This window comes from Paroedura picta, chromosome 7, assembly GCF_049243985.1.
Source record: "Paroedura picta isolate Pp20150507F chromosome 7, Ppicta_v3.0, whole genome shotgun sequence".
NCBI classification, from domain to species: domain Eukaryota; kingdom Metazoa; phylum Chordata; class Lepidosauria; order Squamata; family Gekkonidae; genus Paroedura; species Paroedura picta.
In genome coordinates this window covers 100,007,524-100,035,306 of record NC_135375.1, presented here as the reverse complement: position 1 = coordinate 100,035,306, position 27,783 = coordinate 100,007,524, and the positions used below count along the sequence as shown (strand labels likewise).

Genomic DNA, 27,783 nt, shown 5'->3' with positions numbered 1-27,783 from the left:
TCCGCCTGAATCTTCTCTCGGTGGCTGCTGGGCTGCCTTTCTCCAGGTTCTACCACTTTCTCATTCAGTGTGACTGGGGATGGGGGGAGAGAATCAATCCAAGAACACAAATCCAAAACAATCCAAGGATAAGAATCTTATCTGTACGTATCCCTGGAATAGAAGAGACAATACAGGAAAAATATAATTGGTGTGTGTGTGTGGGGGGGGGGGGACACCAGTTTCACTTTCTCACCGTGAAACAGCATGCGCTCGTTGTGATGGTTGTGGTTTTCTTCGGACACTTCTTTCTGCCGGTGACAGAATCTCTCCCGTAGCTTCTTGTTCACTACTTTCTGAATCTATAAAAAGGGTAAATAGAAAGACCCGTGCTAATTGAAGCAAATAAAAGAGCCCCTGTCGAAACGGGCAAATTATTTTTTGTAGCAAAAATAACTTTGCTAAAGATTACAAGCCCAAAATCCAAAGGAACTGAGGTTCTTGTTACCTTTTGCAAGATCACCCAACGCTCTAAGATGTTCCTTATGGACACAAGTAGCTACAGAACATCCAGGAGTTAACATACACAAATCTACCCAAAGTAACCAAAATTTACTATGCGAAGCCTGAAATCAAATGGATGAAAGCCTTGAAAAGGCCATTTAAGTGGCATTAATTTAAAGGGAAACGTTAACTGTTTCACTATTCAAAATAGCTTGCTAGAATTCAGGGGTGCAGGTAGCCGCTTTCTCTCTTGGGCAAGCAGGCACGGGGCATCTGACCAACCTATTGGTGGCTGGAAAGCCGACTGGTGAGCTGTTTAGTCAGGAAGAGGAGAGAAATGACTGGAGCTCTCTCATTTCAGGACGATACAGACAGATGCAGTAAACACTCTGGTGAGTCCTGATGTGCACGCCGAGGGCAGTTGTATATATATATTAAATATATATATATATTAAAAAATAGCACAAGAACAGCAAAGCCACTATTTCAAAGGAAAGCAATCAAAAGAACTAGACGGTGAAAATGCCCTTAAATGGGTTTTGTGTTAAGGTTTATACCTAAGCAGATGGAATCTAAAGATAGGTCTTCTGATCTCAAGCAGAGCACTTTACTTGCTTCAAAACTGGCACCCCCTTTTTCAGCCTGCAAGGATTCAAAGGCCACTCCCAGCCCTCCCCCTCCCCCCCCCCCCGATTCATTTATCGGTCAAGCTAGGGGCGGCTTCCGTGTGGAGGTTTCCAAGACCCCACGATGCTTACCCTGATGACGTGGTACCTGTTGAAGATCCCTCCAGCGTTGCCGCCATCTCTGTGCTCCCTGATGGTGCTCTGCATCTGTCAACAGCAAGGGCAGCCACGTGTCAAGACCCCCAGGTAACGAAGCACCACAGGTAAGCAATTGCCAAAATATAAGGAAACACCTGTGTCAAAGGCTACTGATAATATATTAAATGTCACTTGCAACAGTAATAAGAACGGAAACACTCCCACGTCTTGTAAGTTTAGTAATGTTTAGTATATTATTGGTAGCCTTTTACACAAGTATTTCCTTGCATTTTGGCATGTGCCAAAAAAACGAGAGCTCAAAAACACTGCCATGCGTCTTCCTGGGGAGCTGTACTGCAGACGTGGTGGGCAGGTAGGTGCAGGCAAAGGACTGGGAGAGAACGCCGGCTAAAGCCAGAAAAAGGATGCACACCGTTCTTCTCGCACACCTGGGACTTGGCTCATCCTGTGACATCAGGAGGGGGAGAGGGATCTTTGCCCTGCTTCCTCCTCATCCCAGGAGGGTGGCAGCTGTGGGAGTGATGAAGGCAGCATCTTCTGCAGTCATTTATTTCCAGTAAAGATGCAGGGAGGTAGAAATGGCTCTGGTCCTTTGCGATGCAAACAAATCTTCAGGTCGGAACAGGAGGTGGGGAGGCCCAGGTTCAAATTCCCACGCTCCACCATGGAAGTCGCACAAACCCTTAAAGCCTAACCTACCTCCCTGGGTTGCCGTAAGGCTCAGACGAAGGAGAGGAAAGCAAAGTAAGCCCCCTTGGGATCCCCCACTGGGGAGAAAGGTGGGGTATAGAAGACTTAAAATGCAGATTCCTTGCCCAGCATTGATCTGGCAAGGAGCAGAGAGGAAGGCGTGGTATTTGGGATATCTTAACTCAAACACGTCTGAAACAGGTATCGCCAGTCTCGATCTTATTTTCGCTGCCCTTTTGCCATTTGCTGCCCGGTGGGGGTGGGGGGAGGGAGGATGTGCACTTAACAGGCCCTGGCAGAACCAAAGGTGGGAAAGCTCAGCAGGGTTTTGCAGAGCTGAAGAGAACAAGTGCTTTTCCCTTTGGTGCACAAGCGTGGTTTTGCATCTCTGGAGGGAGGGGGGGGTTAAGAGGCTTCTTCCGAGGGCTTCTTCTGCAAAGCTCTCAGGAGTCTAGAGGCCCATGACAGACTCTCAGCAAGGCAGCCCTTTTAGAAAGCCATACCAGGAGGGGTTGCCGGGATGAAGAAAAGCTGCATGCTTCTATTTTTCCACGCATTAAAATGGCATCTCTCCAAAGACCCTTCAAACAGAGTTTTAGGAGCATTAAAGAGAAGATATGCCAGCCAGTCACAAGGGGGCTGGGGTGAAAGGAGAGGCAGCAAGTCTCAGTCAACCTGCTAACTAGGTGAAACTTGCTCTCACCGATCACAGTAATTGTGTGCCCCCCTTTCTAGTGTGGGCTTCTGGGTTCTGTATAATGTCATCAGGATACTTCTTGCATACCATGGCCTTTTAACTGAAGAAACAAGAACCCCCCCTTTTTTTAGGGGGGGGGAATTCCAGGAACCAGAACCACCAAAACCCAACTGCAGCCAGTCAGGACCGCAAAAGGTTGAATGTCTGTATAACATCATCAGTTAACGACAACATGATACGGCCTTTATTGTGCGCAACTAACATACACAGCCCATAGGCTATTGCAAGAACAACGTTATATGCACTATATGCATCAGCTGCAGACCTTACACGCATCGGCCCTTGCAGGGCCCTTGTTCAGAGATTATGACACACGCTTATTCATAAAATATCTGATACGTACAGCAACCCAGGTCAGAGCTTTAGAATAACACAGCACATCAAATAGTTAATCAAATGACCAATGGGCTGTGTACATATGTTTTTAATTTTAAAAAATCAAGTTGTGCACAATATAGGTCATGTAACTTTTTAATTAACTGATGATGTTACACAGACGTTCAACTTTGTAAGGTCCTGACTGACTTCAGTTGGGCTTGTGAGGTTCTTTTAACGGAAATCTCAGGAGTGCCTTTTTTTTTTGCTGACACAGAGCCCAACCACCCCCACTGGACTCCAGCAATCCATGCAAAGGACCCACGTTACAGATCACGGCTAGAAGCAGCTTAGTTTTGATGCACTCAAGCATTTACCTCTTCTTCCACGGACTGATACTCTTTGTCGTCCGGAGCCAGATCTATAAGAATCGTCCCCTGGCTTGCACAGTGAAAGGTCAAATAAGGATTGGAGCCTGAAAAAGCAAAGTCCCAGAGATATTAGGATCTGCACGTGTTCCTTGTCGACCCCGCTCGGGAGTACAACGAATCCTAAGCCGTCTTTTTGACTGGACGCTTGTCATCGTCAAATAACTGCAATACTAAAAAGTTTGACAAACCGAGAGAAGCCTTTAATTAAAATAACCAGCTTAATCGCCACATGATTTGCATTCTTCTGATAAGTCCCTCCAGTCTAGCCTTTCTCAACGGCAACGTGGAGAAACCCTTGAAACATTCCGGCTTCAGGAAACCCCAGAAGTGGCACAATCGTGCAGAATATGGATGGGTACACACCCACCCGGTGCTCCTCCCCATCCCACCTCTTCCAGAACCATCACTCGCCTTTCGGTCTTATCGCCCAATGAATATTTAATTATTTTTTAAATATAAAAAATGAATTTACTTCCACCCATTTGGGAAGCCCCTTGGGGCTGTCAAGGTTTCACAGAGCCCGGATTGAGAATGCCTGCTCATAGCAATCCCACAAGACCGTGAGCTGGTGCATGCAACAGGGACTCTGCCGCTGCAATTCTGAAAAAGTGTGACAATGAAGACAAAGCGTTCCAGAGGTAGGTGAGAAGGTGGCTGCTTGGGCCGGGCTGTGGCAGGGGAGGAATGCTGCTGCCTGCGAAGGACCAAAAGGGGAGAGGCCGTGGCCCAGGCACTGACTCCATGCCAGCCAGAACAGGGATGGGGACTCCAGGCGTCTAGATAACTGCCTGTCGTATTTATAAAAAGGTTTTCCAATTTAGTCTTTGTTCTCCATTCTTTATTGCCCCCTAGCCCCGCTATTTACAACTGTCAGTTCCTTGGGAAAAATAAATCCATCACCGTTAAGACAAACTACGGCAGCACACCCCCGAGGTTCTCTTCACAAGGCCAGCGATAAAAAACGAGCGGAATAATAATGTAAAAAAAATCCAATCAGGGCCTCGCATAAGTCATGCCCTCCTCCAGGCCCTTCCTGAAAGATTTCGCTAGTACATAAAAAAAGGACCGTGGAGGAGGTGGGGGGGGGGAGGCGCTTACTGTTTGCAGCTGAAGCTCACCGGTGGGTTTTTAGTGCAAGTGGCTTTAATAGACTCACCTTGCTGTCCCCCCAGCAGTCTCTCTACACCTTTTATTAACTTGTGACGATGCCCGTAGGCGTTGATCCCAATCTCTTTCAGCTCTTCGTGTCCCATGTCAGCCAGCACATCCAAGGTAATCTGAATTGCAGGGAAAGAACAACGGCAAAATAAATGTTTTTTAAAAAAAGTGTGCAGGTATGTTAGGTTAGTAGCTCTGTGCCGTGGAAAGACGGCAAGGTGAGTTAAACCAGGGGTAGACAACCTGTGGTCCTCCAGGTGTCGATGGACTATAATTCCCATGAGCCCCTGCCAGCAAACGCTGGCAGGGGCTTATGGGAATTGTAGTCCATGGACATCTGGAGGACCACAGGTTGTCTACCCCTGAGTTAAACCAAGGAATAGGCATATTGACAGATTGATCTCCACAGTCTTGTCTGCTGCCTTTTTCACCTTTTCCCTTGTTGCCTCCGACCCAGTCAAATCTTTAGTGGGCTCCACGGGGCAGTGAAGTAGCAGCCAAGACAAACCACCACATGGCCGGTTTGGATTGATAGGCATTTAAGACCTCATATTAAATGGGTAAGGCAGCCTTTTCTCCACTTTTTGACCACTGAGAAACCCCTGAAATATTCCTCAGGCTTTGAGAAACCCCAGAAGAGGCTGCCTAAGGAGGTGGTGATATCCCCATTATTGGTGGTCTTCGAGCAGTGGCTGGACAGATACTTAAAAACATTTATACATTACATTTGTATACCGCCCTCACCTAAGGCTCAGGGTGGTTGACATGGAATGTAAACAAGAACAATACATTAAACTCACTGATTATAATGAAAGTTAACAGTAACAGTAAACAGAGAAAATAACATTCTAACATAGCAAACAATCAAACCGGCCCATGGTTGGTCAGATTTGTCGCATGGGTTCAAGGGAGAGAGGCTCAGGAGCCCAGTAGATGCAGTTTAGTTTGGGTCGACCTCAACCAAAGGCCTGGTGGAAGAGCTCCCTTTTGCAGGCCCTGCAGAATTGTTTTAGACCCATCAGGGCCCTGATCTCCTCTGGGAGCTCGTTCCGCTAGGTGGGGTCCAGGATAGAGAAGGCTGTGGCCATGGTTGAGGTCAAATGGACTTCCTTGGGGCCAGGGGTCACTAGCCAATTGGAGGTGACAGAGCACAGAGCTCTTTGAGGATCGTAGGCAGAAAGGTGGTCCCCCTCAGGTACACTGGGCCTAGATTGCATAGGGGCTACCAAGACCTTAAGCCTGATCCGGAATTAGACTGGTAGCCAGTGCACAGTTGTTGAAGGACAGGCTGGATAGGGGTGTTGGTGTGAGGACCCTGGCTGCCACATTCTGGACTAGTTGCAGTTTCCAGATCAAAGTTAAGTGTAGGCCTGCATAGGACACGTTGCAGAAATCTAGCCTAGAGGTGACCATCGTGTGGATCACTGTGGCTAGGTGTTTTGGGGCAACATCCTGGATGCTGTAGGCTGATCCTGCATTGAGTCTGTATGGCCATTTCCTACTCTAGATTCTATGATGAAAGGGAACTGTTAGATTCATGGAACTGGCAGGGTCTACTGTTGAAAGCAGAAGGTTAGACAGATTTATGGAGAAGAGGCTCATCACTGGCTGCTAGCCATGAAGGCTAACAGGAAACTCTGCATCTAGAGGCAGTCAGCCCATGAATCCCATTGTTAGTATGCAACTTCTAAGGATGGCCATGTCCTCTATGTCCTGTCCAAGCAACTGGTTGGCCACTGTGTGAGCCGGGATGCTGGACTAGATGGACTAGTGCTCTGAGCCAGCTGGGCTCTTTCTTAGGTTCCTCAGTGAGATTTGGGGCATGCAAGTCTTCTGCAGGATCTCCAAAAAGGGAGCAAGGAGGAACAAGTGGTCTTTACAATGGCAAACAGTCTTCCCCAAAACAGAGACAATTGAGACTATGAGTTGGGAAAAGATCTTCCTCAGAACAAGGCAGATTAAAATGAGGTGCTAGAGGGCAACATTGCAGGGAGGAAGATTATATTCTATATAATTCCATATAACTAGCTGATTATCGCTAAGCAGCAGATCTACAGAAGAGGGCGACCGTGTCCCCTGAGGAGTAAAGAGTAGGAGAATCTGCCCACAAGTTTTAAGGAAAGAGGTCTCTCAAGTTAAACAGCATCCAGTGCAACCCACAGCTGTTCTACCATGGCCAGCGCTACTTCTGTAAGCCTTGCTAAAAGTATTTTCACCCGACACACACGCCAACCCACACATGAGATACCGAAGAGTTGTCATTTTTTAATTTTTGCCTCCGGACACACTCCATTGGCTTCTGGATGCTTCCTCCATTTGCCATGCAGGATGTGACTCTGCTGTTTGCGTGGCTCTTCAAATCCCGGCCAACTACTTCTGATTGTTCTGCGCATGGAGAAAACCTGAAGGGCACATAACACGACCGCAGCTCCCTTACCTGCTCTGTCTCGAAGATATCCCGAAGGTGCTCCAGACCCAGGCTTTTCAGGAACTGGCTGATGTTCATGTCAAGACCGACCACTGCAGTTCAGAGAAACACGTCAATCTAGCCCTTCGTGAGGAGCTTTCAGCACAGAGCAGAACTACCAAGGCTGGATTCCCACTCACAGCTCTATGTGGGGCCTCCTCTGCCTGTCCCACGCATTACCCCCCCCCCCGGCCCCTCACTGCCATTCAACATAATCCAAATGAAACCCCAGGAGCAAAGAGCCAGGAAGGGATGCACAGGAAGACGGCTGAGCGGAACTTTCAGTACGATGCATTGGCCATAACTAACAACAGGTCCAGAATCTCCCTTGTTGATGGGCAGTCTGGGGTACACTTAAAATGGGTCAAGTTCAGATGTCATGTGAAACAATGTGCCTAGCGCAATTCCCTAAATGTAGACCACCCCATCACTTACGGTTAGTCAGAATCCAGACTAACAAAATGTAAGCACTTAAATGAATTCTACATTTACATAAATACATTTACTTTCCTTAAAGTAAATGTAGGATTAATTTTCATTTTTAATGTTTGATATAAAATATGAGCAGTAATGTATATATTACAGTTTATGAACTGTTTGGCGGGAATTAATTGTAACGAAGTTGACGTTTCTATTTTTTTGCTTCCTCACCCTTTCTCTCTCTTTTTGCACTTTTTCATTCTTTTTAATTGTAGAAATAGTTGGGAGACCTCAGACTAGCCACTGTTCCCTTCGAGCCATTCTTGGAGAGCAATTCCCTAAGAGCTCTCTCAGCATCACCTACCTCACAGGGGGTCTGCTGTGAGGAGGGGAAGGAAAAGGAGTTTGTAAGCCGCTTTGAGACTCTTCGGGTAGTGAAAAGCAGGGTATAAAAAACCAGCTCTTCTTCTTCTTGTGTACACTCTTTATATAAGTGGACCACTTGTGGTGCTAGCCGAGTACACAAAGCCACCCCAGAGTACTAATTGCTTCTTACTAGCTATGACCACCATATCTAAAAGAAATTTTAAAAACTGGCAAGCTTCCATAAGCACTCCTTTCTCCAGTCAAGCTCGGCTATGCAGGAAACAGGGATCTACGTGTCTCTCTAAAGGAAACCTCCATGTTCAGAGGCAGTCAACCTGTGAATACCAGTAGATTCAAGTGGGTGGCCGTGTTGGTCTGAAGAAGCACAACATAACAAAATCAGAGGAGTCTGAGAGTCTGAGGAAGAGTGCTTGCACTCGAAAGCTCACGCCTTGAATAAATCTTTGCTGGTCTTAAAGGTGCTACTGGACGCTGATTTTGTTTTGTTGTGAATTAGTTTTGTTGTGCATTAGGAGGCAGCATCAGGGCTCTGGCCTCTATGCTCTGGTGTTAGACCTCGAGAGGAACTGGATGGCCACTGAGTGAGACACAATGTTGGACTGGATGGCCCCCTGGGCCTGATCCAGCCAGGCTCTTATTTGCTCCCATTCATACAGATTCCAAAAAGCAGGAATCAATCATGAATCTAAACAAACAAGGAAGGCATTTCACTTGTTTCTGAGGAAATATCATTCTTTCAAACCATGTATACGTCACATCTGAAAATGCTTTCAAGGGGATAGATCACCTATGCAGATTGCTAGGGCAAAGGCAAGAGGATGACAGTGCTCAGCATCACCACCCGTGCCATGACCTTACCTTCTCCTTCTTTCCTGTCCGTGCCTGCCGCTCCATCCCCGGCATTGGACGCCCCACCCACAGCCAGTTCCCCCAGAGGGCCGGCGAGGTTATCGATGCTGCTGGCAGCCGACAGGCAGGAGGGCGTCGACGCCGGGGAGATGATCGAGGCGCTGACCACGGTCGCTTGAGGCTTGAAGCAGGTCGGCAAGGCCTCGGGCGGCATCGCGTCGATCAACAGGGCCCGGATGTCATCCGCCTGAAAGCCAAAAACGGCAACTAAAACCCGGGCTTGAACATTTCCCCCCAAAACTGGTTATAGGACAGAGCTCTAAAAAACGGCTTCATCCTTCAACCGCCATCCACTTGCGAGCTGCCGAGGCATCGACCTTGGTCTACAAATCTGAAAGCCTTAAGAGCCACTGTTTTGAACAGGAGTAGTCAAACTGTGGGCCTCCAGATCTCCATGGACTACAATTCCCATGTGCCCCTGCCAGCATTTGCTGGCAGAGGTTCATGGGAATTGCAGTCCATGAACATCTGTAGGGCCGCACTTTGACTACCCCTGGTTTTGAAGTTAGCTGAAAAGGGCAGCTGCAAAATTTTAGGGGTGAGGATGCCTTTAAGTATAGAAACTTGCTCTCCCTCACAAAAAATAGCCCTCCATTTTTGCCTCATTGAGTTTTTTCCCACATGAAAAAAAGATTCTTTGATTAGGTTCCATGTGCCGGGCTCACGGCTGGCCTTTTAAAGATGATGATGCTTATGACAAAGGCTCCTAAGTCTAACTTAAGGAGCTGATCATACAGGGGCAACCAAAGACAATTTGTTTGATTTCAGGTGGGTTTGCCGTCCGAACTGGACTGGAGCTGACTTCCCATGGCTGCCTGAGAGACACTCACGGTGGCGAGGTCCAGAGGCGTCTGGCCTTCTTGGTTCTTCATGGTCGGGTCTGCTCCGTGGGCCAGAAGAAGAGCGCACAGCTGCGTCCGCCCTTTTTGCGCCGCTTCGTGCAGGGGCGTGAACGCCCATTTATCAGTCGCGTTGACGCAGGTGTTGTACTTGATGAGCAAAGCTGCGATATCGACGTGCTGGGAGGAAAGAGAAGGAAGACGGTTTCAAAGAGGCAGCGAGGCAGAAATTCAGAAGGAAGGTGAGGGGGAAAACTGAGATCACTGCCGTTTCTGAGAATATTTAGGGCTCGCGTGGTAGAGTTGATTCAAATGAGTAGCCATGTTGGTCTGAAGTAGCACAAGAAAATCAGAGTCCAGTAGCACCTTTAAGACCAACCAAGATTTATTCAAGGCATGAGCTTTCGAGTGCAGTGGTCTGAGGAAGAGTGCTTGCACTCAAAAGCTCACGCCTTGAATAAATCTTTGTTTGTCTTAAAGGTGCCACTGGACTCTGATTTTGTTGTCGTATTGAGCCAGCTTATGCAAGATAGCTCAGTCAGTTCTGCAGTGGAATGGGCTGCCTAAGGAGGTGGTGAGCTCTCCCACACTGGCAGCCTTCAAGCAGCAGCTGGTTAGATACTCATCATGGAAGCTTGAGGCTGATCCTGCACTGAACAGGGGGATGGACTGGATGGCCTGTTCCAATTCCATGATTTTAAGTTCAGGCCAGAGGACCTGTTCTTTAATCTCCTCAATGTTTGCAGTGTGGGAGGATGAATTGGTCTGTTTCCACCTTGGTTGGCAGAAACTGGAATAAGTCTGGATGATCGTTAGCAAAGGAAAATGGCCCCCAAAGGACTCCTCCTCTCTGTTTCAGTTGGCTCTGGGTTTGAGCATACACTACATCAGTGATCCCCAACCTTTTTATCACCAGGGACCGGTCAACGCTTGACAATTGTACTGAGGCCCGGAAGGGGGGGGGTAGTCTTTTGCTGAGGGATGTTGCCGGCCTAAGCCCCTGCTCCACTTGCTTTCCCGCCACTGCCCCTGACTTCCCGCCGCCCACTGGGGGGCGCTGCCAGCAGTGTAGTGCCACACTGAGGAGGAGCCCTAGCCATGGGGGCCGCTGGAGCGCACCAAAGGTGAGCTGGCGGCAGAGTGGCAGGGCAACCCCCAAGGAGGATGAGGAGGAGCCGTGGCCCGGTACTGACTGATCCACGGACTGGTACCAGTCTCCGAACTGGAGGTTGGGGACAGCTGCATACCATAAGGCCATTTTACAACAGGCAACTTGCCACAATGCGCCCAGGACCATTCTGAAAGTATGAGCTGTACTTTTCTGACAAGAGACTAGGAGAGCTTCACAGCTCCCCCAACATACAGAATGCTAAACAGCACAGAGAACCATCTGGTGGGTACCCACAGGTAAATTGCCACCTGGTAAACCATCATTCATTCACCCTAGAAAAGTGGAAAACCCTGAAAAAAGCATGACCCTATTAATTATCCAAAGCATTAATTCCATTAACAGACGGCCCACCAAGAGACCCACTGTAAGTTGCGACATGCCACAGGCACGACACCAGTGCCTACCCCGTAGGATGCTGCGTTGTGTAGCGGAATCAATCCCCCTTTGTCTTGAGCATTGACGTCGGCACCGTGCTCTAGAAGGTATTCAGCAACTTCCAAATTGTTGTAGCCAGCTATGTGGAGAGAAGCAGCCATCAGCATAAATAAACACGGCCTTCAAAGTGGTCTCCTTTTGCAAATCTGCCTTCTGGCTGCACTCATTTTATTATTCTGTTGCTAGCTAGGACCGTACCTCTAATGGCCTGCAAAAACAAAAGCCTTGAAGGCGGCGGTACCTGCAAGATGCAGTGGGGTGGAATTGCGTCCCTGGGTGTCGCGGCAGTTGATGTTTTCCGGCGAGCACAGCTTTTGGACCCGGGCCAGGCAGCCCTTTTTGGCAGCATCCAGCAAGGCAGCATCGCCTCGCAGGAGATCCTGGATATCGGTGTCCCCCTCTTTCACCAAGTCGAGAGGGGTGTTGCCATCTCGGTTCTTCTTGGTGGGATCCGCTCCGTGCTGCAACCAACATTTCAACTGTTTACTGGCAGAAATGTGACAAAGAGGTCAACTGCGCTCCTCTCCCATGGACTTTCCTCAGACACCAGATTAGTGCAGGGGGGAGGGAGATGCTGTGCTAAGGGATTTACAATCTAATTTCAACTGTGTGGTGACAGGGAGGACTGCCGGATTTTTAAATATGCTTTCTCCCTTTGCAGTTTTTCTTAAAAAAAAAAAAAAAGAGGCAAGATATACGACAAGCAATCACAGCCTTGTCTGAATGAGCAGAACAAGATCTAGTACATTTTTCCACGCACTAACATCCCACTGATCTCCAAGGAACTCAAGAATGTCTATCCCTGTGCTGGACTGCAGGAAGGGGGCTCCTTTTGGAGAAGGAAGTATCATCGGGTGGGGTGGGGGTGCAAATTAACTAATTGGTAGTTTTGGCATATGACACAATTGAGAAGCAGTAAAAACTAAAAACCTAACTGAAAGGCAGTTAGGAACTGAAAGGTTGGATGTCTGTACAATGTAAGTCATAAAATTAAAAAAACATTTATTGTGTGCAACTTACAAAATTAAGAAATTAAAAACATACGCAAAGCTTTTGTGCATGAACTGGCTTCATGAGCACACACTGGAACTTTCAAGCACCTTGAGAGATGGAGACCATTAGCTGATAAATGGACACTTTCTATCGATTCGATTTTTATTGATTTTGCCATCCTAGAAAATAAGTTCTATATTTTGGTTTATTTTATTGGTTTCTTTATGTACTTTTTATTTTATTGTTATGTGTGTCCACAATTAGACCCCTGAAGAAAACCCATTTTGTTAGGTCTAAGGTTCAGAATTGTATGGCACATGTTATGTTTTCTATTAATACCCTATGGACTTTGTGCATGTTTTTAATTTCTTCATTTTGTAAGCTGCACACAATAAATGTTTATATAATTATATGATTTACTTTGTACAGACATCCAACCTTTACAGACATCCAACCTTTCAGTTCCTAACTGCCTTTCAGTTAGATTTTCTGTTCCTAGTCCTTTTAAGTTTTCTTCCCTCCTGTGGTTTTCATGAGAAGCAGACCTGGGGAACATCAAGAGATATGCATTTATTACACCAAATATGAGTCATGATCCAGGAGGATCCCAATTTGAATCTCACCATTTCCTCAGATTCACTAAACGGATTTAGACAAGCCATTTCTTCTCAGCCCCAACACCATCACTCCTATAATTGGGGGGGGGGGGGTGGACTAGATGATCTGTTATGTCCCCTTCCAACTCTGGGATTCTGTGATCCTGTGAAATCAGGTGCTCTGTTGCATATCGCTATGATAAATTCGGGGTAAAGCCAAGACAGATGTACCAGACTACCTTGTGGTACATGACAGGTCATTACTTTTTAAACTGTATGTACTCACATCCTTGTCATGTTTGAAGTGATTGGGGGAAAGAACTTGACACGCAGTATGAAAGCACTGAATGACATGAACATAAAATTCATGTACCATCTGTAACTACATCACTACCAGACTAAACAATCTAAGCTAGAGGCCATTCAGAAACAACATTAAACCCAAGAGTTCTTAAAAGAATTCAAATGTGATCTTGTGGATTCTCCTGACAAAAACACGCAATCGAACACTAAAGGCTGCCTCCATTCCCAAAGACCAGAAAGTTGCCAATATCACCCCCATCTTCAAACCAAATTCCAGAGGAGATCCAGGAGGTTGCAGGACAGTCATTCTAGCACCAAGTAAGCTGGAAGAGTCATTGTTGAAGACAGAATTAATAGGCACACTGATAAACTAAAGCTGCTGAGGAAGAATCAGTGTGGATTCTATAAGGAAAGATCTTGTCTTAATAAACTTTTAGAGTTTAGGGTTTATTATGAACAAACATATGGGCAAGGAAGAGTGATCCACTAGATGTTTTCCTAGACTTCCAAAAAGCTTTTGATAAAGTCCCTCATCAAAGGCTCCTAAGTAAACTCAGCAGTCATGGGATAAGAGGACAAGCCCTCCTATGAATTAAAAAAGTGTTTAATTAACAGGAAACTGAGAGCGAGTGTAAATGGGCAATTTTCACAACGGTGGGTGGTAAGCAGTGGGATACTTCAGGGCTTGGTACAAGGTCCGCTGCTTTTTTGCTTGTTCGTTAATGATTTGGAATTGGGAGACAGCAGTGAAGGGGTTAAATTTGTGGATGACACTCAGTTGTTCTGTGCAGAGAGAACCAGGGTGGACTGTGAAGCACTCCAGAGGGATCTGACAAGGCTGGGCAACTGGAAGTCCATGTGGCAAATGAGGTTCAACACGGGTTCATGGGCAAATGAGATTCAACACTAAGCAATGCATGTTGGAGCCCAAAATGCAAACTGGTGGTAACTGACCAGGACAGAGATGTTGAGTATAGTTAGTTCACTCTTAGCTTAGGCCTTTTTTAGCCTAGTTCATTGCACAAGCATCAAACCCAAGGACCACATTAGACCTGATTGATGTTTAAACTTGAAATTTCATACAGTCCTTAAAAAAGTTTTTCCAATATGTTCAAATTTCTAGTGTTCAATAATAAATGATTTTCTGTCTTTGTTCATACTATGCTGTATCCTTGTTTGACAGAGGACACTAGAACCTGAGAAGAGCTCAAAAAAGGGCCATGGCCAAAAAAACTGGTTGAGAATGGCTGCTGTAGTATATTGTTGTTAAGGTGCAAAGTCATGTCCGACCCATCGCGACCCCATGGACAATGATCCTCCAGGCCTTCCTGTCCTCTACCGTTCCCCAGAGTCCATTTAAGCTCACACCGACTGCTTCAGTGACTCCATCCAGCCACCTCATTCTCTGTCGTCCCCTTCTTCTTTTGCCCTCTGTCGCTCCCCGAATTAGGCTCTTCTCCAGGGAGTCCTTCCATCTCATGAGGTGGCCAAAGTATCTGAGTTTCATCTTCAAGATCTGGCCTTCTAAGGAGCAGTCAGGGCTGATCTCCTCTAGGACTGACCGGTTTGTTCGCCTTGCAGTCCAAGGGACTCGCAAGAGTCTTCTCCAGCACCAGAGTTCAAAAGCCTCAATTCTTTGACGCTCAGCCTCAAATATTGAACAATAGTTCAATATATTGAACAATAGTAAATCTATCAGCAGACCCATCCCAGAGAAAGCCAAGGGCAGGAATAGCTAGAGAGAAAGAGCTGCAAACTACAGAAGAGCTGCAGGACAGAATGTAAATCTTGTATGTTCAACAACCAACGTGAGGGTCTCCCAACACCCATTAAACCTTCTTCACCACTTGTTTCTTAAACCCAACAGAGCAGGTATTTTCAACTAGGGTTTCTTGAAACTGTAGGGTTTTCTTGATGGCCTTGGAAGGATTTCCTGAAAGGGTGGGAGTTAATTTTTTATATATATATTTTGTTAAACATTTATTGGAAGATATAGCTGTATTCTGCACGATCGCGTGACTTCTGGGGTTTCTCGAAGCCTGAAGAATGTTTTAGGGGTTTCTCAATGGTAAAAAGGTTGAAAAAAGTTGCGTTAGAGCAGGGGTAGTTAACCTGTGGTCCTCCAGATGTCCATGGACTACAATTCCCACGAGCCCCTGCCAGCAAACGCGTTAGAGCATTTATGTCTTTCAGGTCTCCTTTTATAGTTTTGTACTTTTGTTGGCTTCCAACCACCCAAAATACCTTCAAGCTCATCCTTAAATTCATTGTATGCCTACCAACCATGTCTGCAACACCTACTAGACCCCTCCTTTTAAGGCTTGGCAAACAGTCACTCAAGGGTTAGATCCAGGCTAAACCGGCAATCAATGCAGATTCCCCTGTCCTGCTGCAGACCGACCTCAGGTTATTCCTCGGGATCCCCTATCCCCCACAAACAGCATTACGTGGAGAACAGTGGGGCGTAGTGAGAGGAGGGCTACCTGGGGAGGCAAAAAAGTTCTACTCCACCATTAGAAAGTCTATTCTGGATCTGGGCCTTTAAGCTTCACCCCACATCCTGAACCATCCTTGCCCCTCACCCCTTTTTTGGTTGTATACGGAACGCCAGGGACAGAACACGCTTATTTGGTGATCCTAATTTAAAAGGTATCATACCACTGGTTTGGGAATTCTTCTATCCACCACTGCTGTTACTTTATCAAGAAAGCATCAGCTTGAAATGTTTTTTTCACGCAGCTGTCGCCGAGTCACCAGCCCCACCCTGAGGTCTGCAAAGCAGGGGACATACCAAGCTGGTCTTGTCATGGTTTTCCTCTATGCAGCAACCCTGGCTTCTCTCGGTGGTCATTCCATTCAAGGACCGACTGCAGCCAACCTTGCCTAGTTTCTGAGCTCTCAGGGGCTCACCTGGGCTGCTCTGGGTCCTGCTCCTTTAAGCACAGAATGATTTCTAATTCCTGAAATGAGTTTGGAGCACGAGATCTACTTGCATGCTCCATCTTTCAGATTGCAAATTGCGCCTTTCCGATTTGCTGGGACATTCCACCGTTCGGATTACAAATCAAGGGCTGTTCCCCCCCCCCTCCGAAAAATGGAGAAGGAAAGAAATATTTCATCTTTCCATTAAATTAACCTGTTTTTACTGTTATCAGCTAACCGCCCCCAAGCCTTTGCTATCCTGAATGACTCTGTACAAATGGTACTGTGGCGTTATGTTCAGTGGCACCAGGATTAAAAAGGGAAAAAATAACATGAACGTTGGATGCGCATCCGCTTCACACTGGTATACTCGCTGATTAGGGCAATTATCTTAATTAAATCCATTGTCTCACAAATAAGCCCAAGAAAAGCATGGGAGATGGGGGAGGGGGAGCGATGTCCTTCTAATTAATTTTGATTGTCCCTGCCTTTCTGTTATCCTGGATTCCCTTCAATTAGACTGAGGAAAGGGGGCTTCTCTTTTCACCGTCTCCTCCTGAGAGGTTCCCTTTTTAAAAAAACGAATTGGCCGGTGGCGAGGATGCTCTCTAGAACAGAAATCTGGGTACCATGGCAACTAGCAAGAAGCCTGAGAAAAAGATTACTCAGTGTCAGCCACATGTCAGCTTACAAGTGCCGTGTTTTCCCCCCACCCCAGAGAACTGGGAGGGAAAGAAACAGTCTCTTGCTGTGTAGCAGGGCAGGACTGGATTTGGGGGTCTCTGATTAGGAAAGCAAGGGACCCTTCCTCCAGAGGTCGCGAGGGAGGGTGTCTGAGGAGCGGGCGCATTCGCTACGAATTCCCTTGCCAGTTCTCCCTGCAAAAATAACCTCAAACCGAATGATGAGCACAATCCACTTCCAATTCTGGTGTCTCCGCAACTGACTGGGAGGGCGGCAGGAAGGCGGTAGGGATGTAGGATGGAGGGAGGGCCACGCAGACAGAAATAGAAGCAGGGTGTTTCTCAGTCTCAGAAGACTGGGGCAAACACAAAAGGGCTCTCCTTAGGTCTGGTTTGTAAAGGTAAAGGTATCCCCTGTGCAAGCACCGAGTCATGTCTGACCCTTGGGGTGATGCCCTCTAGCGTTTTCATGGCAGACTCAATAGGGGGTGGTTTGCCAGTGCCTTTCCCAGTCATTACCGTTTACCCCCCAGCAAGCTGGGTACTCATTTTACCGACCTCGGAAGGATGGAAGGCGGAGTCAACCTTGAGCCGGCTGCTGGGATTGAACTCCCAGACTCATGGGCAGAGCTTCAGACAGGATGTTGGCTACCTTACCACCCCGCGCCACAAGAGGCTCTTTGTAGGCTTCCCCAAAACGTAGGTTTGTAGGCTTCTCCAAAATGATCTGGCTAGAACAGGCTTGTTAACCAGGGTTTCATGATATCCTGGGGTGTCTTGAGGGCCCTGGGTTTCCCAAATGAGCAGGAGTTAATTTTTATTTTAAAATTTGTTAAACATTTATTGGGTGATATGGGTAGGGGCGCTAGTAGAAAATCAGATGGGGCTCCGCCCTGGAAGATATGCTTCCATGCAGGTCCACTGACATGGTTGGTTGTCACACCCCTCTCCTACCCACCCCAGTTGTTAGTGGGGGCTGCTACTATTTCCGCCCTATGTTTTTTTGTATATTTCTGTAATTTTAATGGGTTTTTAATAGGGGATTGTATTATTCTGAATTTTATATGTAACCCGCCATGAGCCAGTCTGTCTGGGAGTGGCAGACGATAAATCCAACAACAACAATAATTAATTATAATTAACTTAAGGGCACAATAATTAACTTAAGGGCACCGGATGCTACAAAGTTCACAGACAAACGCAACTAGGTGGAAAGAACTCAAGAAAACTGCAGAAGTACATACTTTTAGAAGAAGCTTGCAGATCTCGTATTTGCCCTTTGCTGCCGCTTCATGCAGAGGTGTAAACTTCCACAGATCTGCGACGTTGACGGAAGCCCCGTGCCTCACCAACAGCTCTGCCACTTCATAGTGTCCGTACGAACAGGCGTTGTGCAACGGAACTAAGCCGCTAATGGGGCAGAGAAACGTGCTGATGATACTGCTGTTCTCCAGACAATGTAGAAACTGTAGCCATTTCCAGGACAACCAGCACCCTTCTCTTTCCACAGAGATGGAACCATGCTCAGGACAACAGAATTACTATTAAATTAGCACCTTGTTGTAACAAGGATGCTACAGGAGGAGGTGCAACTAGAAGTAGTATCCATCTGCTGTTTGCGTTGTGTTGTTATTATGGCGACAACGGCAAAAACTAGGCTTATCTTCCCACCCTGATACATCTGGCCCGTGTTCTCTGACTGAGCTGTTTTACATTCAAGGCAGTGAGTCTTCCTTCTGAATAAAGAGACTATCGATTTTTCCAGAGGTGGGGACAGAAAACCTTTTAAAAAATTGCCAACAGAAAAGCCTCTCTCTCCCCCATTCCAGGACCCCTGCGAAAATCTGTAATGTCTGCATCTGTTAGCTGCCACTGAATACACTATTTATGGATCCACCACTGTCCTATGTAAGTGATGACCTTAGAAATCTTTCATCTGATGTTGATAAGCTGGCTCTGCATTGAAACACCTTTGCTGGTCCTCCCTGACCAAACCTAGCTGGGGGAAGGTGCCCTAAAGAAGAGAGTCAACGCCTCACTGCAGTAATAAGTGTGACCATCCTCACTGAAGGAGGCAGCTGAGGCTTGGTCTGAGTAGCCCGAGTATAATCTCCTTTGCCCAGAAGCCACCCAGCTTCACAATCTAGTGCGGCGCCCTCCCCACCTTTCTCTGCTACAGTGGCCCTCTGCTCTTGAGCCAAGGAAAAAAGCTGGCAGGAATAATGGAGCAGCGCCACCTTCACCTGAAGTACCTACTGGGGACTGACAGCCTGGGATCTGTGCTGAGAACTACCGATGGACTCTGTTTTTATCCCCTTGCTATTCAGTGAAGCCACTGGGAGAAAACAGCCCAGAGGTTTGCAGCCAAAGGCCATTGATATGCAGATGACACCCATGTCCAAAAACAGCATGTGACAGCCCTTGTTAACTCGAGGAGGACAAGCCAGCCTACCTGCAAGATTTCAGCCATGCAGCTGAGGGGCAAGATACAGCGATTGGACATTAGAACGCTTAATGAGCTGGGGAGAGGGGTGTCAACTTCTAGGGAGCACCTGGAAATCTCCTGCTATTAAAACTGAGCTCCAGAAAACAGATCAGTTCCCCTGGAGAAAATGGCCACCGGGAGGGGGGAATGTATGGCTCTGTACCTTGTGGAGGCCCCTCCCCAGGCTCCATCCCCCCAAAGCGCCAGGTATTTCCCAACCCAGAGCTGGCAGAGCTCTACCTGGAGAAGCAGGAAATCCTTCCAACCACCACCCTCCACTCCCCGAGGGCCATTCAGAGAAACCGAGTCACCCTTTATCCTTTGCGTGCACGTCTGCTCCGTGGTGCAGCAAATATTCCACGACCGATACGCGATTATATCCCGCAGCAAAGTGCAGCGGAGTCGAATGGCGTCCCTCCAGGTCTCGGCAGTTCACATTCTGGGGGCTGCAAAGTTGCTGTGAAGGAAAAAAATGCAGAAGCAAAAGCAATGGGATTCGTGTCTGAGAAGATCTCAAGAGGAGAGGGAAGAACAGTCCCCAATGGTCAATGCTGACATTTTTGGCACCTGTGCTGTGCTCCAGGCCTTGTTTTATAAGGGGGAAAAGTTTTTGGCTTCTTTATGTAAAAGCAACAAGTGCTGGTTAAAAAGAGCTGGGCAGTAAAGAGGCAATATTTTTAAGTATTGAAATTTTGAGTGATTATACTCCTTTACTCTAGGTTTAGGGGTGGCCAAACTGACTCTTCAGCTGTCTAAGGACTACAATTCCCATGAGCCCCTTGGGCTCATGGGAATTGTAGTCCAAAGACAGCTGGAGAGCCAGTTTATTCAAGGCGCAAGTAAACAGTATCATACGTCTAAATATGCTGTAGCAGTTCTAGCAAAGAATTATCATACTGCATATTTTGGATATTTTGATGTTGTTTATTAATTTGCTACTAATTTACTTTCTCCTTATATCTGTACTCTTATAATCCCCGTTCTGTTGTCTGAGGAAGAGGGCCTGCACACTTGTCTGAGGAAGAGGGCTTGTTGGTCTTAAAGGTGCCACTGGACTCTGATTTTGTTGTACTAAAGGCTTGAAGCAAATGCAATGTGTTTTGGGGGTATGTAAGATGCCTCTGAGCCCCCTCCCACCAAACTCACTGCTTTTGACAGCAACTGTTAATTGGGGTTTTTATGGGGATTTTATTGTGTTTTAACTATTTATGTTGTAAACCGCACTGAGACCTATTGGGAGAAGGGCGGTCTAAAAATTAAATAACAACAACAACAACAACAACAACAACTGATTCACTGCTCTTAGGTGGCCATACTCCCCCACCTTAGATGGTTATAACCCTAAATTGCTCTGCCTCAGATCCTGCCCCCCCCCAGCCCCCTGCTCAAACTCCACGCCTGCACCCACACACTGACCAAGCACAGGACACGGGGAAGAAGGGGAGAGGGGATATTGTGTTACAGTCCCTTTTATCCCTCTACTGTTCAAAGGCTGGCGGCTCACTCAGCCGAAGTGCAAGGTTCCTGGGCTCTGAGACCCGATGAGACTCTCAAGACTCTAGGAGCCAAAAAGGTATCCTTCACTGTAAGCAACAGTGTTTAAGTTCATACCTGTTCTCAAGCATCTCTTTAAACCTGGCTTGGCCTGACCACAATATCAGAGTACTTCCCCCACCTACATACCCCCATCCCACTACAGGTGGCTTAAAGAAACAGTGTCAGGGCCACCTAAGGGCTGGGATAAAGATTTTTGCCTTCTTGTCTCCCCCCATCGTAAATAACCAGCAACAGCTTGAGATCATTGTACATCCACTTGACTTTCAAAAATTCATTATCCTGCTTTAATCTGGTTCTACAGTATAGTATTTTAAGATGCCTTGGTTCTCACTAGCAGCAGAAAGACTAGATATAAATTGATATGTGCCCCTGCCTCCCAGCCCGCCATTCCACTGACAGCCACCCACCGACTATTAATTGAATGCCTCTTCACCCCCACCCAACAGCACAGAATATATATATAACGTTCCTTGGTAAGTGAAGGACAAGAATGGATTCCCTGCAGCAGCCTTCTGCCCAGAGCCAAAGACCACACAGAGCCAAGGTTGGGGAGTCCAAGCGAGCCACTTCCAAGGCTGCAACTGTACTAATTCCAAAACTAGTCCACCATCCCAGCAGGTGCCTTGTTTGACTGCAGAAGGCACTCAAAGGAGAATCCATGCACATGCATGCGCTGGTTCTGACCATGCTGGGATAGCCTTGGAGAAAATTGGGTGTCTGCTGGCAATGTCGCCACCAAGCCGTCGTTATTTGCCCCTACCTACCTTCACAGTTTCCAAGTCTCCGGCTTTGGATGCCTCCAAGAGTCGATAATCCACATCAGATGTGTGCACTGGGGTGCTCTCTGTGTGACAAATGACAGTGTAAATCTCCGAGATTTACGGGCACTTGAAATACTTCAGTTGTGAGATGCATTGCTCTCCCCCCCCCCCCTTCTCATGATCCAGGATGACATCTTTGGTGGGGCAGCATAGTGACAGGGCTGGCCTGCAGCAGAACCAGGTGCTAGAATTTCTGAGACAGTAGAATGGTCTGTATCGATTCAGGATGAAGTATGCATGTGTGTGCGTGTGTTAATGGGGGGTAGGGGAGTATGATTAATTTCTATTGCCCCTCCTTGCAAAAGCCCCAAACAGAAAGGAAAATATGCACGTCTTGGAAAAAGGTTCTAACTAGCCCTTTGAAACTGCTTCAAGCTTTCCACTTATAAGGATTTATTAATGGAAGGGAAAATTGAAGAACGCATGCAAGTCCATCCCCTGGCCTAAGACTAGCCCACAAACAGGGAAGTTTCCTGGCCAAGTTTCATTTCTGTGTGTCAGTATTTATCCAGTTTTGCCTGTAGCGACACAAGTCAATGCCAAGATGCGCTTCAAACCCAGTAAACATTAAGGACTGTCTCTGCTCACTTCAAGTGGGTCGCCGTGTGGGTCTGAAGCAGCAGAACAAAGCTTAGGTCCAGGGGCACCTTTCACACCAACCAAGTTTTATTCAGGGTATAAAGCTTTTGTGAGCCCACACAGTGAAATGGGAATTACTAGTTCATACTTATAGGTAAAGTGTGAGCAATAAATTAACCAACAGCATAATGACAATGCTTAACGGAGCTCAGGGTAAAACAGGGCTAACAAGTTTAATTTATAAAGCTACCATTTATAATGGAAGTAGTGACAGATTTTATTTTCTTGGGCTCCAAGATCACTGCAGATGGGGACTGCAGCAAAGAAATTAAAAGACGCTTTCTCCTGGGGAGAAAAGCTATGGCAAATCTAGACAGCATCCTAAAAAGCAGAGACACCACCCTGCCAACTAGTGTGTCTAGTCAAGGCTATGGTATTCCCAGTTGCCATGTATGGCTGTGAAAGTTGGACCATAAGGAAGGCCGAGCGTCAAAGAATTGAGGCTTTTGAACTCTGGTGCTGGAGAAGACTCTTGCGAGTCCCTTGGACTGCAAGGCGAACAAACCGGTCAGTCCTAGAGGAGATCAGCCCTGACTGCTCCTTAGAAGGCCAGATCCTGAAGATGAAACTCAAATACTTTGGCCACCTCATGAGAAGGAAGGACTCCCTGGAGAAGAGCCTAATGCTGGGAACAATTAAGGGCCAAAGAAGAACGGGATGACAGAGAATGAGGTGGCTGGATGGAGTCACTGAAGCAGTTGGTGAGAGCTTAAATGGACTCCGGGGAATGGTAGAGGACAGGAAGGCCTGGAGGATCATTGTCCATGGGGTCACGATGGGTCGGACACGACTTCGCAACTAACAGCAACAACCGTTTGTTTGGGTTCAATACCAGGGGAAAACATAGTGAAGGAAATAAGTATGTCAACATGGGAGCGTTATTTCCATTACTATGTTTTCCCCTGGAATTGAACCCAAACAAATGAAAACTTCATAAACGAAGCTTGCAATCTCTGTACGATACTGGAACCTGTTTGAAAGTTTTCATTATACTGTATGTTAATTTACTGCTCACACTTTACCTGCAAGTATGGTCTGGGAACTCGCGTTTCATTGTATCTGAGGGAGAGTGTGTGCACACGAAAACTTATGCCTTGAATAAAACTTTATTTTTCCTAAGGGTGCCACTGGACTCAAAAGTTAGTTGTAGTTTGTTGTTACTGGCAATCGCTTCGTTTTTGTTTTTTAAAGTCTTCCGTGCATATGCACACATGGGTGGTCTAAATACTATAAAATGTTCTCCTTGTGAACTATGATAAGGAGTTGGGATGAAGAGCAGTGGGGTACCAGGCCATGCAATTTAAGCATTTAGGCCCACCCTAGCTGGATGGAAAATGGAAAGCAGTACAACGCACTGCATGTAGACTTCTCTCTGAAGGTCTGGACACACAATCCTTTTTTTTTTAAGCTAAAGTCCAGCGTCAGGCTGCTGGGGGACTCTTATCTGCCATAATTAATGTTCCTGCCTGAAATATGGTGGAATCAAGTCCCACACGGATATAAAACAAACATTAAAACGGATATTGAAATTCACATACCAATGCCCCCTTTTTCATGCTGTAACAAGGGTGTAAAATAAATGATGTAAAAAAAATTGATAAACAGCAAAGGCCCCAGGTAGGGCGGGTCAGCGAACGATCAGATGCACGGAGAGAATCAGACAATGAAAAACATTCACCGCACAGAACAAGACACGGTTTGCCTTTGCAGCTCCTTTTCATGGTTTTCAAAAAAAAAACAAACCTTCTGGGTAGGTTTTTTCAACACCTGTTGCTGACACAGGAATGCTCTTCTCAGTGCCGGTTTCAATCCTTCTTCATGCCTTGATCTCATGAAATTGCCTTCTACTGAATCAGTTCATCGTCAGTACTGTCTATGCTGACTGGCAGTGGCTTTGCATCAAAGGGCGGTGCAGGGAATTGGATACAGAGAGGCCATGGCTCAGCAGAAGGAGGCCTCAGACTCAACCCAGGAACCTCCACTTAAAAAGGACCAAGCAGAGGGTGCTGTAAAGCTGGGGTAGTCAACCTGTGGCCCTCCAGATGTTCATGGACTACAATTCCCATGAGCCCCTGCCAGCAAATGCTCATGGGAGGGGGCTCATGGGAATTGTAGTCCATGAATATCTAGAGGACCACAGGTTGACTACCCCTGCTGTAAAGGACCTCTGCTCAAGACCTTGGAGAACTATGTGGACAACACTGACCTTGAGGGGGTCAATGGTCTGATTCAGTAAAAAGCGGCTTCACACACACGGTTATGCACCTGATGCTTTCTTCAGGCCGGGAAAGAAGCTCCACCACTGAGCCACGGCCTCCTTCCTAACCTTGCTCCCCTTGGCCCAAATTCACCCTGAGACAATACCCACCGTTGAGTATCTGCTGCACAGCCTCGTTGCCCATCTGTGCCGCCGTGAAGCCTTGCAGGGAGATGATGGAAGGGTCGGAGCCGTAGCTCAGCAAGAGGCGACAGGTTTGCAGGTGCCCGGCCATGGCAGCCCTGTGCAAAGCTGTTTGGCCCAGGGTGTCCAGTGCATTCATCTGGTGGGAGAGAGAGAGAGAGAGAATACTCAGGAATGTGCAGAACTAGGAGGTCGTCTGGCATGGCAAGCTTCCAAGCCCTGTCTCTTCTGTGCAGAGGGAACCGAGCAGAAGGAGGTTCTCCAGCACCATCATTTAATTACACCCCCTGCTGTGCAGAAACGTTCTCACCGCAGGATAATACGGGACCAATTAAAATCATCCACATTATTTTAGGGGATTTCACAGGAAGGGAGGTGATGGCTGAAATGGTTACGGTGGGTTGGAGGCAATCTCCATTTCACAGTTAAATACATGCTTAGAGACTCAAACGGAAGATTAATCATACTTAAACGCCAGTCTCGGGCAAATAAAAATAGACATATGTGGGCAAACCCCTATTAGACATAAGGGGAGCCAGTCAACTGCAAATAATTACCTGAAGACCACTTAGAAGAAAACTGCCAATAGCGATCCTCAAAAGGGTGACAAAAACTCAAAGTAACAGATCAATATATATATGGTAATATATATATATAAATATATTTATATATATATATATATATATATATATATATATATATATATATATATATATATATATATATATATATATATATATATATATATATATATATATATATATATATTTACATATTTATAAGGGTTAAATCAAGGGGCAAGCTCACTCAGAGCGGATGTTCACAAGAAAGTTAATGGCGGCTTCCCCAAATTCCGTCTACTCGTTATTTATCCTGCAGTCCCCCACCTACCACCACCCCCGCGGAAATGGAATATTCAAGCAGCAGAACCAAAACCATATTCAACAATATACAAGGAGGCCAGGAAGCACGGCGAGCACATCGTGAGATGCAAATAGACCTCTACAAGAGGCAATATGAGCCACTTTCATGCCACAGAGATGCGGGAGCCAAGCTGAACACCAGGACTCCCTGTGATCCCTAAGGAAAAGCCTGCGCTTGCTCTCAGCGAGAGGGAGAGAATAAAGTAGGCAACCGCAGCATTAAATTTCCTGGCTATTAAAATCAGTCCTCTTTAAGTTACAGATGAATTGCGATTTGTTTTGCCCGTCTATGAAATATAACACTTTCCTGTATAGGGAGGCCATGATGAACAGCCATTCTCACCCCCACTCCCCTTCCCCAAGGGTGAAATCACAAATATGTGTTTAGAATATCGCCACGGGGGCCCAAAAGTTATTGTGGATCTTGGGGAAGGGGAATGGAAAGAAAAAAGGAAACTGGTTAAGTAAGATGGGCATCTTGCACGACAGGCAGTCAGTCGGGGCTTCCAATGGGAGCTGATGATCAGGAGCGGCACGGCCTCCTACACAAAACCCCAGCCAGTGCGCTTCAGTAAATCAGGACTACGCACACAGGTGCCTGTGGAAAGACGATATTTCACAGAAGCCGTCCAGCGCGGAGAACAATGTGCCATTAAGCAAGATCGCTGCGCCTTTCAATGGCAAATCATGTGCATTTAAATCAGTTTATATTAGGCAAAGATCGATCTCAATCTCTTGCTCTGAGTAGGGGGTGAATGGGAAAGGGCGTTTTTTCCTTCTTCTGCCTTCAAGAACGCTTGTGTGCTCTGTTATTTAACAGCCCCAAGTCCAGGACTGGCAGCCAACCCCAAACCTTCCTGATCAGTGTGGAAGGAGGCAGGGTTTAAAGCAGTCGTCCTCAACACCTGGTCCGGGGACTGGTACCGATCCGTGGATCAGTCGCTACCGGGCTGCGGCTCCTCCTCGTCCTGCTCCCCGGCTGTTGCCTCAAGGGCTGCCTTGTCACTTTGCCACCGGCTCACGTTTGGTGCTCTCTGGCGGCCGCCATAGCTGGGGCTCTCCCTCGGCGTGGGACTGCGCAGCTGCTGGTAGGAAGTCAGGGGCACCAGCGGGAAAGCAAGCGGAGCAGGGGCTCAGGCAGCGGAAGCAATGTCCCTCAGCAAAAGACGCCCCCCCCCGGGCCTCAGTGAAATTGTCAAGCGTTGACCAATCTGATAAAAAGATTGGGGACCTCTGGACATTTGGGGTTGTCAGCCTCCAACTCAAATGTTCTACCACTATACAGCAGAAGATGGAAGGGACTTTTTTTACTCCCCCCCCCTTTTAAAAGTGTCCTGCCTAAACAGGTGTACCAAATTGCCATTCTAGAACCCTTACAAAGCTATTAACACTTGGGGTCCAACTGAAATGTTCCATTAGAGGTCCTTTCACTCTTAACTGTAAGTTCTCTTGTTGAAAGTCTATGGGTGCTAGCCTGACTACCCAAAGTTCTAGCCAGTGGTTGTTGTGCTTGATCTCCTCCTGGTTGCATATTCCCTGGGCCATTATGCCATGCAGTGGGCTCCTCAGCATCTCTGGTTCTAATCCGTTGTCACCACGACCTGGTGCAGCTATATAAAGTGAGTTCCTTTTGTTAGGTTCTCACCTAAGTGAGTCCACCAAGCAAGCTCCTTTTTCAAGTCGCTTGGAATTAAGATCTGCTTGTGCTTCCACATAGAGATGTCCCTTTGGAAAGGAAGGACCCATTGGAGCACTCTGGCATGGAAATATGCCCATGGTACGAAGTCTATAGTTGATATCAGGAGGCCTTGGACTCGTAAACAAGGTGCATGAAGTCCATCATGGTGCTTCTTCTGATCCCAGTGATCAATATCTTGATTATTTGTTATTTCCCTTCCAGGAGGAAGACTATGGCCAGAGGTGTACACATTCTGGCCCCTAGATGCACCAGGACTGTCAATGCATGGAATTTCTTGGCAATTGCTCTTAGTGGATTGCCACTGCTAAACAGGGCCCATTTGCATTGTCAGATCATTGTGGGAAGGGGGATACTGTGAACCTTTATAGGTTTTTTTAAATCCTCTACTATTCAGTTTAACTGAGGTAGAGGATTGGGGTTTCTCTGGCCTTACATGCCTAAAAACAAGTACAGGAATGAGAGAAGACTAAGAAGCAACTCCCTGCTGGCCTGTTACCTAACTTAGAGAATTCCC

The 27,783-nt window shown here is 46.9% G+C and overlaps 1 protein-coding gene across 2 annotated transcripts in view; it reads right to left on the bottom strand.

Annotated features, from left to right (window-relative positions):
* Positions 1 to 27,783, bottom strand: part of TNKS (tankyrase) — a 98,635-nt gene that overhangs the window by 7,307 nt on the left and 63,545 nt on the right. For both annotated transcript variants that reach the window (XM_077345677.1, XM_077345675.1), the window contains exons 12-24: positions 24,615 to 24,786; positions 21,551 to 21,630; positions 19,541 to 19,686; positions 17,989 to 18,154; positions 11,489 to 11,708; positions 11,217 to 11,326; positions 9,633 to 9,821; positions 8,752 to 8,989; positions 7,057 to 7,139; positions 4,618 to 4,738; positions 3,408 to 3,505; positions 1,242 to 1,316; positions 236 to 341 (exon numbers count right to left, since the gene is read on the bottom strand). In XM_077345677.1, coding sequence (XP_077201792.1) covers positions 236 to 341; positions 1,242 to 1,316; positions 3,408 to 3,505; positions 4,618 to 4,738; positions 7,057 to 7,139; positions 8,752 to 8,989; positions 9,633 to 9,821; positions 11,217 to 11,326; positions 11,489 to 11,708; positions 17,989 to 18,154; positions 19,541 to 19,686; positions 21,551 to 21,630; positions 24,615 to 24,786 — 1,804 coding nt within the window. The remainder of the gene's footprint in view (positions 1 to 235; positions 342 to 1,241; positions 1,317 to 3,407; positions 3,506 to 4,617; positions 4,739 to 7,056; positions 7,140 to 8,751; positions 8,990 to 9,632; positions 9,822 to 11,216; positions 11,327 to 11,488; positions 11,709 to 17,988; positions 18,155 to 19,540; positions 19,687 to 21,550; positions 21,631 to 24,614; positions 24,787 to 27,783) is intronic.